The sequence below is a fragment of the Ochotona princeps genome, chromosome X, assembly GCF_030435755.1.
Source record: "Ochotona princeps isolate mOchPri1 chromosome X, mOchPri1.hap1, whole genome shotgun sequence".
NCBI lineage: Eukaryota > Metazoa > Chordata > Mammalia > Lagomorpha > Ochotonidae > Ochotona > Ochotona princeps.
Genome location: NC_080865.1, coordinates 58848575 through 58866709, shown reverse-complemented (window position 1 = coordinate 58866709; position 18135 = coordinate 58848575). Strand labels below are relative to the sequence as shown.

General features: G+C 34.9%; 1 protein-coding gene across 2 annotated transcripts in view; it reads right to left on the bottom strand.

Annotated features, from left to right (window-relative positions):
* The window catches only part of PCDH11X (protocadherin 11 X-linked), a 722012-nt gene that overhangs the window by 383805 nt on the left and 320072 nt on the right, over window positions 1-18135 (bottom strand). For both annotated transcript variants that reach the window (XM_004596311.4, XM_004596313.4), the window contains exon 4: window positions 6734-6814. In XM_004596311.4, coding sequence (XP_004596368.2) covers window positions 6734-6814 — 81 coding nt within the window. The remainder of the gene's footprint in view (window positions 1-6733; window positions 6815-18135) is intronic.

Below are 18135 nucleotides of genomic sequence, written 5' to 3'. Positions count from 1 at the left end.
AAGATATAAAAACAATTCAAAGAACTTACTATCTGTCCTATGCTTTCTCTATATAGTTAAGGAGAGATTGAATGGTATCTTACTATATGGGGAATTACACAAAACGGTTCCTAGCCTTGAGTTCTAGTACTACTTACATCTATTTTGTAAAGAATCCCTCCCACCAGATCAGGACCTTTGACTTCTGGAATTTAGTCCAAGTTAATCATAATACTTTCTAGACATTTCAGTGGATCCTGTTGGCAATTCTCCTTTAAAGACAGTACCTTTACCCAGCATGATATCCCTGAGTCTAATCCCACCTTTACCCAGTTTCCATTCTTCTCTCAATTGACCTTAGTTGCATTCCCAAAGTATTTCCCTTAGGAGTCACATGATAAACACAGCAATCAGCTTTTAGTATTTAATTTCAGTGTCACCAATGAGATTCTATATTTTAAGGTAGTTTGGTTTTTCTTTGGCTCTAGGCATGATTAGAAGAACCACATAAAGCTGATGAACTGTAATCCAAAACTCTATGCAAGCAAATTATAAATTAATCCAACATTGATTTCTTCCTTATATGTGAAAAATTGATAGCTATATTCTATTCGTTTGAATTATGATTGTCCTGAATAACAGTAAAGTTCTGTGTTTGTTTTTTAAAGCCTCATAATCAGTAGACATAAACATCATAGTTAGCTACTTTCTTTCAAAATTCGTTGTCAATGTCTTATGGAATAAGAGCTCCAAAAGAATGATTCCTATCAGCTGTCTTGCATAATCTTCTACTAGGTGGGCTACCGAGCCTCTTATTTGTGGACATGACTTCCATCTGCTCTACTGCTGAGATTCATTAACATGCCATGGAATCTATGGTTGTCTGGTCACAACTGTCATATAAATTGACCGAGGAACCATTCTGCATGAATACTTCAAGAATGGAAGGCAATATATGCTTAGCTAAAGAGCATGAACTTTAGAATCAGAACACTCATGTCTGAATGCCTCTATCCAAATACTTGCAAGTTGTACGATGTTAAGCATTTTATTTACTTTCTCCAAACCTCAGTTTCCTTGACAACAGAAAGGGATGTAAAAAACCACAGCTCAAAATTTGCTTTGAGTCCGTGGAAGGGGAGGGAGTGTGATGGAGAGAGGAATCCTTACACCTACAAAACCGTACCATGGAAAATAATTTAAAAAAATAAATAAAGTTCTCTTCTTCTAAGGCAAAGAGTTATCTCTTAACCTGACTTGGAATTTAAGGTTTTCCACAACACCATTCTTGACAGTGAAAAGGATTCAAAATTTCTCAGGCAGAAATATAAAAAATATCGGTCTCACTCTCACAGAATATACAATTTGTTGTATAACATATAGAAATAACAAAATCACATCCTGAATTTCTAGGCATAAGATATGTGCTTTGGGCTTTGAGGAAAACATAAATTAGGAAATACGCGGTTCCAAAAAAAAATGAGGTTACTTAATGAAATTATCAAAAATAGTATATGACATAACACTATGGCTTACAAGTTAAAAAAAAGCTAATGATGTGTGTATATTAGAAATCATTTTGTAATTTCATGACCACATTTTCCCAAGTATCTGTATTGCTAACATTATAAATGTCTCCACTGAGTAGACACACTATTAACATCAATACAAAATGCTGATCATAAGTAGTCTAAAATTTCAGGATTCAGTTTCATATCCTTTAGGGAGGTAGTTTTCCAGAATTACCTCTTTTTTTCCTTGCAAAAAGAAAAGAAAATAATAGAGGGCATCTTTTGACTATTAACCAGAGTTTCTAAATTTCCATTTGGGTATTCTATTTATCAACAAAACAGAACGGTACAAAACAAAACAAAAACTCAAACTTTCGGAAACTGTTCTCTCAGTTATGATAGGTCATTTGGAATATGAAAGTATTATAAGAGTTGACTTTGTTTTGAAAACTGACTAGTTAAGCCCCTGTGGATTTCTTAAATGATACTGTGGTAAAATACATAATTAGTGTAGCAATCACTGTATCAAATGAACTCTTAGCATACTGAATGAGTGATCCTGTTAGCCACAATTTCAAGGTTAGAAGGAATTCTTCAAAATTGTGGAAATCCTCACATTCTATCACTACTAGCTAGACTTTGCCATTCTGCAAGAAGATTTTTATTAAGGTTTCTGAAGGAAGATTTAATATTTTTAAATACTATGCACTGAGGGGATTACTTCCACACTTTTTTTTTTTTAAGAAAATTAAATTGCTACATAGCTAAAGCACAGAGAGGAAAGTAAGAAAGGTAGGGTGAGAGAGAGAGAAATTGAGAAAGGTCTTCAACCAACTGATGAATTCCCCAAATACCTGCAACAATCAGGAATGGGCCAGGCCAATGCAGGAAAATTAGGACTACTGAATCGCACATGAGTCTCCCACACTGAGTGACACAACTCCTAGCACTTCAAGTCATCCTCTACTGCCTCCCTTGAGGCATTAGCAGGGACTTGAATCAGAATTAGAATAACCAGAACTGAAATATGGAATGCCAGCACTCCGAGTGGTATCTTATCAAGTTGTTCAACAGGAGCTCAGTCTAATACCTCACATTCTTGATGGCCTTTTTATTCCTTTCACTCTACACCACATAGGGGTCATCTTAATATATCATATGTAAGTATGTATAAGTATAGTTCAGCCTGGAGAGAATTCTTTTCAATGATAAAGCATTATTATTTACATTTCATTATTGCTATATTTCAATGATACAGCATTATTATTTACATTTCATTATTGCTGTACAATGTTGCTGTACAATTACTCATGGTGAGAAATGATCACATATATGTTATGGAGATGTGCTTTGGGGCCAGACTCAGGAAATTTACATTTTGACTTCAGTGCTTACAAGCAGCTCCTTTAGCCCCATATTCCTAATGATTTAAGAGAGAAAGTACCAACAGACTCAAGAGGTTTACATGAGTTCTTTGTTTTAATCTCTTACCAGAAGTCTTGATATATAATGCTATGATACACATTTCAAGAAAAAAATAAATTATATTGCCACATTTAATTTCTATCTTCTTTTTAGTTCATTACTCTTTTCATTTTTACTATTGCTTTTCTATCACTCCACAGTGTTTACAGTATTTTATTTACTTTCTCTGCCAGAGATCATTTATGCTCCTTAAAGTAACACAGAAGTCTTTGTCTTGGCCACTAAGACTTAGTAAACTGAAATTAAGCAACAGATCCATTCACCACCAATGCCATTTTTCAGTAGTTGTCCGGTACCATTCTTCTGAGCTATTTATTTCTCAATGGATATAAAATATGATGACAATATATATGAATTTAGAAAAGTAAAGTGGTAACCAAGATATTATCTATATTATAATCAGAATGTCATAATTTTTCAAACTACGCTATTGCTCTGGAAAGTCATAAGGAAAAGGATGAAAATGCTTCACTAAATATGCCACGTTTGTTTTGCTCCATTTTTTGACAGAATATTATTCAGTTTTACATTTGCTAGTTCATTTAACATCATAATTGCTCTGAATCAAGGGCAGTGCAGGAAGATGTGAAGGAGAATTTTTGTCAAAGGTGAGAAATCAAGTCATTATAAAATGTCATATTAAAAAATGGGAAATCCACTGTAATTGGCATATGTAAATATGCAAAGTTTCTCAATGCACATTTTTGAGTAGCTCTTTATTTTTTCTAAGTACTGCAAGCAATTGATATGCTTCCTATGGTAAATGTTCAGAAACTCATTCTCTCTTATAAGTATAAAAGGTGTTCTGGGAGATTTATCTTCTGATGTTAAATCTCATACTATCTCTTTGGAATCTAATTTAGAACTTCAGTGTGCATCTAACTAAATATGTTCTAAAGATTCTAGCAATACTGCTATTACTTTTTAATGAGGAAATAGATGCCATTTGTTTTATTTTCTGCTCTTTACCAGAGGAAAAGAATCCATGATTTCATACTTCACCTGCAATTTTAATTACTTTTTACAGCCAGGAACCATTCTACTTTATGAGACATCATTGTATCACTTCCCGTTTAAAGAAAAGTAAAACCACAAGGTCAGTATTTGTACCATGAATTTTAAGTACTTGACAACTGAGTGGCTGATGTGTACATTACCAAAAAATTAAAGATTCCAGTGGAGAAATACAAATGATTTCGTTTTCAGGCTACATTCTAGTTTCACTAGCTTCTATTTTGAGGTTGCTTTTTAAGCTCTCCAAATTAACAATGAATAACTTGTTAAAGATTAAAATTTTCATAAAGAATCATAAAAACATATTCATAGAACAAATACTTTCCTCAAACCTTTTGATGGTAAGTCCAATGCTCATCTAAAGCAAGGCTGAAAATCACTATTTATATTCTGGGCTTTATAATGCTATATATACAGCATAAACCCCACTCCATTGTATATCTTAAGTTGCTATTCAAGGTTCTGACAGTAAGGAAAATTAACACTGTCAAATACTTAACAGATTTTCTTAATAAATTAAGATAAAGTAGAAAGCACCCACTACGTGAGAAAGGATTATTTCTCTAAAAGAGTCTGACTTCTTTTAACAAATGAAAGAATGTGCTACTGGTGAGATATAATTAGAGTTAATCACATAGTATTTCATTTAGTAGAATACATTCAAGAAGTAACTAATTGGCTAGAAGAAAATCTAACTCATTTAACATCTTACCCATGGAGGATAAGAATTACATAAGAGTTTGATTCCATGTGACCTGTAACTATTTCCCATAGTCATAACTTATGTTGAATTTTGAGACATTAAGGTATGAATGTGAAAATCGGGTATATTTCCGTAAAAATTTTATCCTGAAGACTATAAGAGCTTCTTAATCAAGGAGTTGATGAAACAATAAGAAAATCTGAGATATCTTTTGGATAGAAATATAGATGATTTACTATATTAGGATCTCCTAGTATTGTATACACTAATCAGTTTTCTTTGAACATAATCAGAGATGCCAGACTTAAAGTCACAGGTAGAAATTTAGCAAAATTTGGATACTTTTTAGATTTAAACAATATAAAACTTGTGACAATTTGGACTTATATTAGGTTGTAATTTATGCTTATAAATTAATCACTTTTTCCCACAGTGCATGTATTAGTAAAATAATTACATTATAGACATTAATTCAATTATTACTGAACACGTAGGTTTCATGTATTTCAAAAGCTCATAAAATACAGTAAATAAGCAAATGTGATTTTCTTTCTACCACACTTAGGTTATTTGATACTCTACTGTATTTGCATTTTCTGAATGTGTTTCCTTTTTAATAAATATAAGACATTTGAAAGCAATTAGTTAGGTAAAAATTAATGACTAACCATTTGATACCCAAGAAGTCACAGTCAGAATGCTAACTGAAAACCTCACTATTGTGAGATTCCTGCCAGGATCTTGCCTCCACAAAGGAAATCAAGGTGACATAGGTGCAGGTGTGTAGGAAAGCATGATTTAGTTAAAGGAATGCTACTGCATAGTACTCAAAAGGAATACTCAAAAAAGAGTGCGGAGATTCCCACCTCATGAGGGAGAAAAGCCCCCGCCAACATCAGGCTTATTCTTTTGTAGCGTAGGGAGTGGTGCCCTAATTGAATAATCAGATAAAGTGGATTTGCAGTTAGGGCTACAGAAGTGGATTTGCAGTTAGGGCTACAGCTCAGATTATCATCTCTAGGAAAGTGTCATGGCATCTGGTACATGATGGGAAGTGAGTGTGCCAAGTCTATAGCCAGAAGTTGGATCTGAAGAGAAGGGTATTGAAATTGGCCAGTGCACATTTGTGGGCAAGTTTGTGTGCTGGCAGTCCTTAATTTCTCATTGTTTCCCTACCCACGTCATTATTAACAGTAATTAAGCAATCACAGAGTGCAAAATAGTGTGGTCAGCACTGTGGCATAGCTGTTAAAACTAACACCAGTGACACATCAGTCATACTACCTCAGTCATATTAGCCCCCTGTCAAATCCTGGATACTCCATTCCTTATCTTACTCCCTGCTAATGCACCTGGAAAGGCAGCAGAAGATGGCCCTACTACTTTGGCCCCTTTACACATGTAAGAGTTTCCTGGCTTTAGTCTGGCACAGTCCTGATGTTTGACACCATCTAAGAATTGAACAGCAGATAGAAGACCTCTCTCTCTCTCTCTCTCTCTCTCTCTCTCTTCCTCCCAACTGCCCTCCCTCCTTTCCTTTCCTTTCTGTAACTCTGCTTTTCAAATAAATAAAAATACAGCTTTATTTTTCCAATAAAAGTATATTGTAACATTTTTTCAAATTCAGACTGACTTCCCTCAGAATTAATGAAGTTTTACTCAAACTTATATTATTAATAAAACAATTTGTACTATGTTGTTAGACCTAAAATTTAAATCATATTATATACTAGATCTCAATTTTTGTAAATCCAGGATCTCAGAATTATTTTAAGGCATCCATAGAAGATTTATTTAGGAGACTATTTTAGAGGAATTGCTGTACTTGATAAAAAAATTCACCTTCAATAATATTATCAAACTACACTAGAAAGAAATTCAAATTTATTGTCATACTTTCAACATGGGGGCCCCACACAAAATCTCCTTAAGAAACTTCATAGTTTGGACATTGATACACAGTATTTTCTTAACTGTTAAAAGGAATAGTTTAAAAACAATAGGGGTAATTTTTTTTTGTAAAGAAGTATTTCTTTCATACCTGTGGTTGAGGATGAGTCCAGATCTCCACAGTGGTTGACTCTTTGATGGGGGTGTGAGATCGTACCACCTCCTTCATTGTCTTTGAAAGGAAAGAAAAAATGGAAATATTTTAAGCTGTCTGTTGGAAGTGAAAAAATATCTCTTGCATTTTACATGAGCATAAGACACAGGTACATACAATACTTTCTGAGAAAACTGTTTCTAGATATTATATTTCATAACAAACAGGCTATTGAGGGTTTACAATGTGCCAGGAACAGCTTTAGCTACTAGAAATTAAAATAGGAGAGAGAGGGAAAAAAGCATACTTATTTTCTGATGGAATTGACATTTCAGGTTTACACATAAGTGGTCTATTATGCATATGAATGGGATTGTGAAGGACAATTTAAAATATTTAAGTGGAAGAAATTTAAGCTGGAGAGACTTCCAGTCTAATACTTTCACAACTGAATGACTTTAAGGGCTATATTTCTGAGTGCACCATTGTCTCAAATTAAAATCTATCCTTTGTGTGCCACTGCAATGCAAATTTGCTATGCACCAAACAAAAATATTTACTGAATGTGATAAATTCCAAGGATTTTATGAAGCAATACACAGCTACTAGCCTATCAGCTGAGAATAATTATCAGTGTCTTGAAAATATGTCTGTATCCATTTAATTTACCTTAGGCAAGAGTATGTTCTCTGCTTTCATATATATATATATATATATATATATATATATATATGTATGTATTTTTTTTCCTTATTTGAGAGGCAGAAAAGGATAAACAGGAAATGAAAGAGAAAAGTGAGGGTCTCCACGACCGAGTCAAACCCCAAATGCCAGCTTGAAGATTTAGGAACTCAATCCAGGTCTTGCAGATATGCAGCAAAAAACTAATAGCTTGAGTCATCATTGTTGCTTCCCTGAATCTCAATTGGAGCCAGGAGATGGATCTAGGAATTGCATCCAAGTATTCCAATGTGTGGAAAGAGCATGCTTGACCACTGGATGGAGTGAAACTTTTTAAGAGGCAGAGACAGAAAGAGAAGGAATGAGAGAGAGAGAAAGAGAGAAGCAATTGGATGATTCATTCCCCAAATGCCTAACAAGGCAGGCAGTGACTGCACGTGGGCTGTGTCGATTTCAGAAGTCGGAATCCAGGAGGTTTCCCAAATGTTGGATGATCATTTGAATCAACAACATTAACCTCCAGAGTTTGCATTAGAAAGAAAGTGAAATAGAGAGTTGGAGCCAGGAACCGAACTTATGTACTCTGTTATAGAACACAACTGACTTAAACAACAGATTCAACATTCAGCTAAAAATAAATATTCATCTAAGTTTTCTCTGGTTTTGAAAACTTAATGTATATGACACACATATCAGAATATATACAGATTTATGTAATATTGTCATATAAGGCAAAATAGCTAACAATTATCATTTGGTATATAAAAGGGATAGATTTTCCAAAGAAGCTGCGAAAATCCAGCTCAATGATTGCTGGACACTTTTGTGATACATTTAGTATAGGTGGGTGGTTGGGGAAGAGACCTTGTGTCACACCCTCATGACTTCACATCACTGTTTAACACACTACAAATTGCAGTGATACATACATTATTGACAGATTTCAAGTGCCACATGTGTCACCTTAACATGAGAGATTTTTTTTCATTATTACCAATGCCTGCCCATTATGCCAAAACAAAGACAAAAGGAGAAAGCCAGGTATGGAATATCACACTTTCAAGACAATCAAGCAGAAACTATTTTGTTATAAAATTAAACGGTAAATCATGCTTATTAAGTAATGGCAGTACAAAATAATACAACATCTGTTGATATTACCCATTTAAGCATTTATCACACTATCCCAACTGCTATGAAAGCAACAGTCCAACAAAATAGAAAATTAAGATGGAGTGTCTCAACACAGCAAAGCTTCTTCACCGAAGTGTAAAGAAAAAAGTATAAAAAGAAAACTCATAGGAAGAATTAGAAATTTTGAGTGGAGTATCTGAAGAAAACTTTGTTTCTTCACAGAACTGTAAAAAGAAAACAAAAATTGAGGTTGTGATCAAAGTATGTTTTTGAGAGGATCATTTATTAGTGAAGCAAAAAAAAAAAATCTGATAGCAAGGGAATTAAATCATAGCTGCTTGGAACTGCTGAAGAAATGTGTCCAGATAAAGTAAATGTAATAACATAAACTGTTTACAGTCAAAATAGAAGAGAGAGGAGCAGCAGTAGTGAATTTTCCTCATCCTTTTGTGAGTTGACAGATGTTACCAATAATGTTCACTTGCTATTTACATGGAAAGAAAGATGTCAAGTTTGAGGAGACCACAGACTTCATTTGTGAATGTTCTCTGTGGACTAAAACAGGCAAAAATATTTTCAAAAAAAGTTAGGAGAAGATGGACTGAGTCAACCCTGAAGTAGTAACACTGGTGTTTAAGATTTAAGCTATGTGGGGCATGAAGAAACGTAGCTGGACAGAACAGAGCTTATGAAAATATATTAAAGTATGTTGTGTTAGACATCAGCAAGTATCATATACAATACAGTGTTGAAGCAGTACTGTCAATGGTGAACTTTATTCATTGTTGTGAACTGAACCACTGTAATTCTGTAAACTTGTGTCAAAATAACAAGCTGGGTAACCTACCTTATCCCACAAAATAACAAGGCAGAAGACTGCTTATACATAAAATATGTAGTGTAAATCATTTTTACAACTAAAGTTGATTGAATCACAAGTAATGACAAGTTGCTTTATACATATTAATGCTGTCAAACATTAACACAAACAAAATCTTCACCCTCACACAAATTTACAAGGAGTTGTGGCAAATAAAACTTGGATGGGTTTCACTTAATCTTTAGTTGGAAACAATCTTCAACGTATTGAAATATTAAGTGACAAAACCAAGGAAATAATCCAATATAATTTCTCAAATGTCTTCTAAGAAATAGTATGTTTAACTAAAACCATGTTTTTGGATTGATATCAGAATTAAACAGTACATATATGCATTAAAAAAATTCAGAGGTGAGACATACATATGTATTTGCCTTATTGCCATATCTACATCCTGTAAAAGTTATAAAGTGTTACTATTATTTCAATTTCATATAAAGCTGTGGAAATTTATTCACTATTATATGAAGATCTACTTCTAATCCTTTAAAGAAAGAGTATGCAGATCCTTAAACTAGCGGAGAAAACATACACTGATAATTTCACACATTTTTAAAAATAACTAAAATTTGGTAGACTTTATATTCAGAGGTTGGAGAGGAGTTTTGCATTTTGCTTCTTTATTTTTAGTAAACAGCAACATGTCCCAACACCACGAGATCCAAGATGTGGTCAGTATTACCATTCAGTAAGACTGAGTGCCAAAGGAATGTAGTGGAATATTAGCAGCACAAATGTATGCGAAAGCAAATTAAATTCATTGCAGATAAACGAGCCAAATTATCTGGTGAGTCTACACCTATACAGAAAGCAAAATGGAAACATTGAAACATGTTTCAGCTACATGTGAACTGGTTTCTCACATGAGTAGAACCTGAGCTCAGGTTTCATATCTGCCTTTTTTTAGTTGTATTTCCCATGTACATTTTAAGCATCTGATTTAAGCATTCAATGTCCGCTGATACCAGTTTGAGATCTGTCTGGCTGTGCTTTGTCAAATGCAATACAGCTGCATATGTAGTGATCACTGAGTTAACTAAACATGGCATTGTAAGTATTTAAGGGGTTAATACTACATAGATAGAGCTTGTTCATTTACATTTTATAATAAAACATGTCAATTGTGTAATGTACTTTAACAATGAAATATTTGGAAAATTCTACAGAAATGAGTTTTGTACAAATACGACAGTAAATTAATTCCCTTATTTCTGCCAATCTTCTCCTTATCACTCCTCCCGCCATCAAAATTCATGATTATAAAGCTAAGAACTAGAAAATTGTCTAATGGAAAATCTTCAGTCTGCATTACGGTTAAGAATTCCCTCTAATGCCTGTGAAAGAAATGGCGGTGGCAGGGAATCTTAGCACTCCAGCACATCTATGCTTGAGTGTTTTCAGAAAATGAAGTACGGTTTATCAGTGACACCTGAGAAATAAAATGCAGATCTGCATTTCTGTTCCTTCACATGTACCACATACCGAATCAGACTGTATCTGCCCTTTTACGGAATTAGATGTCAAACTGTCAAGAAAAGAGTAAAGTGCTTTATAATAATCAGTCTTTGTAGACTTAAGCCTCATTTTAATCCGGTTCCTATTAAGACAGTGCTCAGTGCTGAAAAGTAAGAAATGTGTCTTACCCTTACTCTTAAAGAGTTTTCAGAGTCTCACTGATACTGTTGCTAATAATAAAAAAAAAAGATATTTCCAAGAAAAAAATGTATGCATGCTGGATATTTCTGTATTAGAGATTACTAGTTCATAGATTTTTTTTTAATTATTTATTATTTAACTTCAGTAATTACATTGTATTATGTGACACAGTTACATAGATACTTGGGTTCTCCCCACCCCTCCCCAAACCCTCCCACCATGGTGGATTCCTCCACCTTGTTGCATAACCACAGCTCAAGTTCAGTTGAGATTTCCCCATTGCATTTTGATAGATGCTTTCATGCTTTCATGTTGATAGCATTGCATTTGAATGTGTTCATAGATATTTGATGGAAACCTGATCTTGTCTCAAATTGCATTAACTCTTTTTTAATAGCAAACATTATGCCTTTTATCTGAAATGTTCTTATTAAGAAATATTCTCCCTATTATAATAGATATCCCTATTGTAACAGATAAGATGAAGTTAGCTCCTTCATCATCCACTGCATCCTGTTTCATGGGAATTATACTACAAAAACACAGGGACAACATATACATGGGCTGGCCATCGGAAGGTAAGACAAAAGTAGAGGAAAACACAAGAGCAAGACTGAATACTAAAAGATTTGCATTAACTTAGGGGTTCAGGTAATAGGTTCGGATGATTGGCAGACAGTTTTTTGTTGTTGTTGTTGTTGTTTGAAAGTGGGTAATACTATTGTTTCCACACTAATATTATCATTTTTTCCCTGTATCTGAGGTCAGGGGAGAAACAAAGGGAAAAGCCCCACCCAGCCTCCCACCCATCCCAGATCCCCAAGGTGAGGCGCGCTCCGAGGGTCCTGCTCATACAGTTTTGATAGTTTAACAAGTCTGAGTTGCTGCCAATATTGCCGTTCCAATCGCGATGAAACCTATTCAGAGCCCACTGGCTGACATAGTCTCTTCATGGTTGGGGTTCTGAGATCAGCAGTTCAGTTGGAGGGATCTCCAAAGAAACTTCATCTGAGGTGATCCCAAACCTGATTCTTGTGTGAGCTTGCCAGTACAGGGTCTGGCACAGTCTGTCCGTCGCCCCAATCAGCTTATGCTCATGCTGGTCGTTGCACTTGCTGGGTCAGTTCTGTTTCCAGCCCTGTCTTCCATGTGAAACAATGGGTGTTGTAGTTCAGCTCGATCCTACCCACCTCATACTCGGTCCTCACGCAAACCAGTGGGAGCTGAAGCCTAGTTGGAGTGACTCCCCATAACCCCCACCAAGCCTGCCCCCTACCCTGGTTCCCATGCATGCCAGTATGTACCGCAGGCTTGTTCAGTCTGTCCCACATCCCATTTAGTTCTCGTACATGAAAATGGGCATTGAAGCCTAGTTCAACCCAACCAGCCTACTATTCAGCCCATACACATACTGGCAGGTGCCTTTCTGTCTAGCCATCCCTGCCCCTGTCCTGGTTTTCATGCTGTCCAGTGAGAGTGGTAACCCCGAGAAAGGTGCCCATTATCTCCCTACTAGGCCACTCCCACTTCCAGATTATGTACTCTCCAGGGGGTTCTGGCATTTGACTTGACAGAATTAGCTCCCAGTGCCAGCCTCTGCCAGCTAATGCTGCGGCTAAGCCCAACTAACCCTCACCCACTCAAATTTTTGCTTGCACCAGTCGGGACAGTCAGCTTACCATGGCACTTCCCTTATCTAGCTCACATGAGGCCCACAGGTGTTATAGCTAGCCCTGCCTAGTCTGGTCTGCCCCCATCCCAGTTCACACTTTCCAATGGAAGTAGTTGTCCAGCAGGGGAGCCCACATTCCCCTGTCAGCTTTGCCTCCTCCCCCCGTTTTTCACATGTGCTGTTTGGGCGCTGCAGCCACATCTGGTACGGCTCATCTCACCTTGGCATTCCTTAATGTGTACTGATCCCGACCCACACTCTGTTCTGGTGCTCGGATTCGCCCGACCCACACTCTGTTCTGGTGCTCGGATTCGCCAGCGGGTGATGTGAATGGGTTCAGCCTGGTCTGCCCCCAATCCATGCCATGTGTATACCAGTGGGATAATTTCCATAGCCTGTTCTGGGCTGTTCGCATTAACTCTTAAAAAAAAAAAAGATTTTATCCATTTTCATTGGAAGGGCAGTTTTACACAGATAAAGAAGGACAAAGATCTTTCAATCTTCCGTCTCCTGGCTCATGCCTATAATGACTGCAATGTCTGGAACTGATCCAATTCGAAGCCTGGATCCAGAGGCTTCCTCCATGTCACCCAGGCAGTGCAGGGTCCCAAAGCCCTGGGCTACCCCCATTGCTTTACCAGGCCACAAGCAAGGAGCTTAGTTGGAATTGGAGCAGCCAGGACAAGAACCAGTGGCCAAATGGGATGCCTGCACTTTAAAGTGGAGGATTACCCAGCTAAACCAATGAGCTGGCCCCCTCAAATTGAATTAACACCTTCAAGCCTGAATAGTTAGTTGTACCTCGTTTCATTAGTAAGGCCCTGTGGGTCCAAAGAAATAGATATGCATGAAAGGAAAAGTATTCATTTATAGCATTTCACCTTTCTCAATCTAGAAATGTCATGTTCTGAAAGCAATGTAGAATCTGCTTGGCTGATTTTGTTTATGAAGAAGGTGATTGAGAAGCTGTTTGATAAGGAGCATTGAATCAGAGAAAATGCCCCAACCTCTTTTCACTCTCTCCCAATTACGTGCCTGAAGCAAGAAGGAAATTTTAGACAAATTTCCATTCACAAAGATGTGATTTTTAGCTGAAAATATACATAATGATAACTCTTTTGTGATACTTAGGGGAAATATTATCAGCTAACTTATTGCAAAGTATTTAGTCTTTCAGGAAAATGACTAGAAAATACTACAGGCGATCTAGAAGAGTGAAATTTATTTCCCAAAATGTAGTTGCCTTACAAAGTCTTGCGAATCTGGGCGATTGGAATGAACCTTTTGAATCTAGGTGCTGTGTCTTGCTGTTATTCTCAAATGTTTTCCTGATAGTATCTCACACAATCTGAACTTTAGTTACTTGATGCATTAACTGCGATTTCTTAACCTTACTAATTTTAAAAACATTATTTGTGGTAAATCAAGCCTGGATTTTGTGATCTTTTTAAGAAGAACCGAAGAATGTCTTTCCCTCTATCACTTTGAAATTGTGTTGCCTCTTAAGACAAATGGTCAAAAACTCACCACCAGAATAAGACCCTATTTTCGGATCACAGTCTCAACATTATATTATTTCAAAATCTACCGAAAACAGAAAAAGCTTTGGTATATATAGAATTTACATTTCTTTCTCAAAAGTAGCAAATTTTCTACTAGAAATGTAACTATAATGCTTTTTTCCAGGTAGTCATATTTATCCAGGAAATTTCAGGTTTTATGAAGATTTGATATTCTTACTTGAAACAGAATTTATTTTTATATGAAATACTACAAGTTATTTTAACTGATAGATTACTATTATTATTATCATATTGTCTCATACTTGATATATTGACAGCTTAGGGAAATAAGTCTTCTTAAACCAGCATTTGAGTTGTTTTTGGAAGAGTTCTTTGTAACATTTCGCATAATAACACATGTTTATGGACAAGTAAGTAAGCAGTAATGATTCTCCTGATATTATTTATAAAAATGTTCCCTCATTGTCACTTTTTTTCTTACAAGAAATAAAGATCCATCAAATAATATCCATCAAAACTATGAAAAGTTAAAACATATGAAATACAACTTGATACTTATGTAAACAGATGATCTGGATGATTTACAGTTAACATCTCAGTTCAATATCTAATTTTAATTTTTGTAATAATTTACAAAGCATATTTTCCAATTGCAAGGGAATATAGAGATGAAAAACAGGAAAAATCTTAAATTTCTACAGTCCTTAACATTTGTTAAGGTTTTTTTCTATTTTATAATTTACAGAGATGATAGGTAATACTAAGCAGGTTTTCGTACGTATTTAAAAGTAATGATATCTATTCAGCAACACGATATGATTATGGAAAGCGTAGGGACTTTGGAATCTGCATTTGGCACTATAGTCTATCAGTTTTATGAACTCCATGAAGTTATTTAAGATGACTCTCAGTTCCATCATCTGTGAACAAAGTATGAAATATGAGTGTCCTAGGATCATTGTGTGATACTGAGTTTTTATAATAAAGCACTTAGCACTTTGTAATTATCCTCTTGACTTGTGCTATAATGGTTACATTTTCCTTAAGAACATATAGAAAAATCCATCTATAGCGATCAACTCATTCGCTTATTCTAACTAATGTTGCTACTTGAACACAAGAACAAGACCCTCAGTACCCACCCTGTGATAGAGGATGAAGGCCTTGTCTTCTGTTCTGATTCAGAAATGAACCACAGTTCTCATCAGTAATGTACTAGGACACATTACAAATCTTTTGAAAATGATAATTGCAGATACTTATGTTGGTGTCTCTGTATATCTTAAAACAAAAATTTGCCAGTACTGTAAGAAATCAAATGATAATGTAAAAATAATGTTAAGACGGTAGAACAGGCCAGGTGGGCATTAATTATTCTTTGTTTTTTTGGACTATTATATAAGCTTTTGTCTATCAGACTCTTTTGCTGATAGATAAATTCATCTTAAGACTTTCCTTATAAATCAATATACTAATTGTACATGTTTGTGGGATACAGTGTGATATTTCAATATACATATAATATGATTAAATCATGGTAATTACACATATTTTTATTTCACTGTGGCAAAAATATCCAAGGTACTTTTTTCTAGCTGTCCTTAAATACACAATCCTCACGAAAAAAATTATCTTATGAATTTAATTGATACTCTTACAAACAAAATTGGTTTTATACATTAATGGTTTATTGACAACTTACAATTTTGAAAACCTGTATAAATTACATTTAAGAATACTTATACAAAAGATAAATGAAAATAAATGTAAAATCCTACTGACTACTAGAAATCTAGAATGAATTGGCTAATAAAACCATTAAATAAATGCACCTTTGCTTAAACACCAGTGAGAATACTGCAGTGGAGGCAAGAAGGAAAGAGTTTGAATTGAATGAATTTAAACATAAAGTTTGATATTTAATATTTTCCAGAACCTTTTGAATATTGTTTCATAAAAACATTGCATGGATTATAAGCTTAAAGAAATATGACAACTTAAAACTTTCCTCAAATGTTAGAGTAAAAGATTCATGCTTACTCTTATAACTGAATTTTTACCATGCTTTTTAGAAATAAAGCTAAATAAAAAAATACACATTTTACTTCTGTTTTATGTCCACAGAATAACTGACACACACTTGGCTGAATTAATGGACATTCAAACCTGTGTTTATTAGCATTTTGATACAGACCAGAAATTATGAATTGAGAACACTTACATTCTAATGATTAACAGTCATTATTCTTTATATATTTTTGGTTTTTTTACTTGTTATTCAATGTCAAGAGTAAGATTTTTAAATGCACAGCAAAATTTGTTAGTCACAAATGGATGTAGAAAAATTACTTCACACGAGGTTAACAATTGATTTTGACTGCCATCATCGAAGTAACAGTAATGGTTTTACGTAAAATTGTTAGGCTATTTCACAAGCTTGTCCAATATTTTTCAGACTTCTTTGAGAGCCTCTGAAGTGGTTTGGTATCACAAGAAAATGCAGAATTTCTTTGTTAATATTGTTAAGACACAAGAAATATGATAAAAAAGAAGTGTAATTTGAGAGAGGCATATTCATTTATCTATAAGGATTCCAAGGGTTCTGCCAAAAAACAAATAGCTGTTTTGAAACTGTCTTCAAGGGTACCAAATCACCAGGTAGAAAAGTCAATAAAGTTGGAGCACTTAATTAGATCTTTTATCTTAATCATCAAGTCAAGTGTGTGCCTGTGTGTTTAGGGAAGTGAGGATGTGAGAGAAGGGGGATGAATTAACACTTAGAAAGCTCAGAGGTTTAACAAAACCTGCCATGAGATTTGCCAGATGGTTTGGTACCGGATTGTAAAACTTGAAACTAATCTTCGTTTAAGAATTTTAATGGTTGTATCCCACTTATAAAGCCTCTTGCTCTTCTGCTGGGGTGATTCTGCAAAATTATAGATCAGGCTTTACAGAACAGCTTCTGTGAACAGAGTCTCCTTAAATCTCAGCTAAACTGAGCAAGAAGATTACATGTTATTATGATGTAGCACAGCAGGATTTTCCCCTAGCAAACATAATGATGTGAAAAAGGATAAAGCTATCACTCCGTACAAAGAGGTCATCCATAGAAGCACAGAAGAACAATGCTTTCACACAGATTATCTGGCCATAGTGAAATGTTCACATTGCCAGAGCTCTTTCTTAACTGTTTCTGGGAAGAGCTCTGATCTTAACAAGCCCCTACATCGAGATAGTGAGACCCAGTGATCATATATGTCTGTGAGTTGGCCTGTTCTGCGACGCCCAGGGCAGAATGTCTGTCAAGATCATCATTGCAAAAATTGAAATGTATTTATTTCTCTGGTGACTTATATTTAGGCTCAGCTTGTCAATTTTACTTCAAGAATGTGCTTTTCTAATGATTCGCAATTTATGTTTACTAAACTATAAAAAAAGCATTCTTTTACTAATCAAATGAAAGAAAATAAAAAGAACCAGCACAAAACCAAAAGTTTATCTATATTTCCATGGACTTATATCTCTAATGATAATTAGTTAAGACATTTTATAGTTGTGAAACTAGAAGTTATGGCCTCCAAATATACCATAGAGGAGTTGTAAGTTTTGAGCAAATGAGTTAAATCCATCAGTTTTTTTTTAATTCAAACTTTCATATTTCAAATACTGAAAGTTTACTCTAAATGTCAGTAATTATGTTTATTTTTAAAATATATATTTGTTTATCTGAAAGGTAAGATGAGAGAGATTTTCCATTCACTGAATCACTCTCCAAATTACTCCAACAGCAAAGGAGTCAAGAACTGCATACAGGTCTCTCACTCAGATGGCAGGAACCTAAACACTGAACACA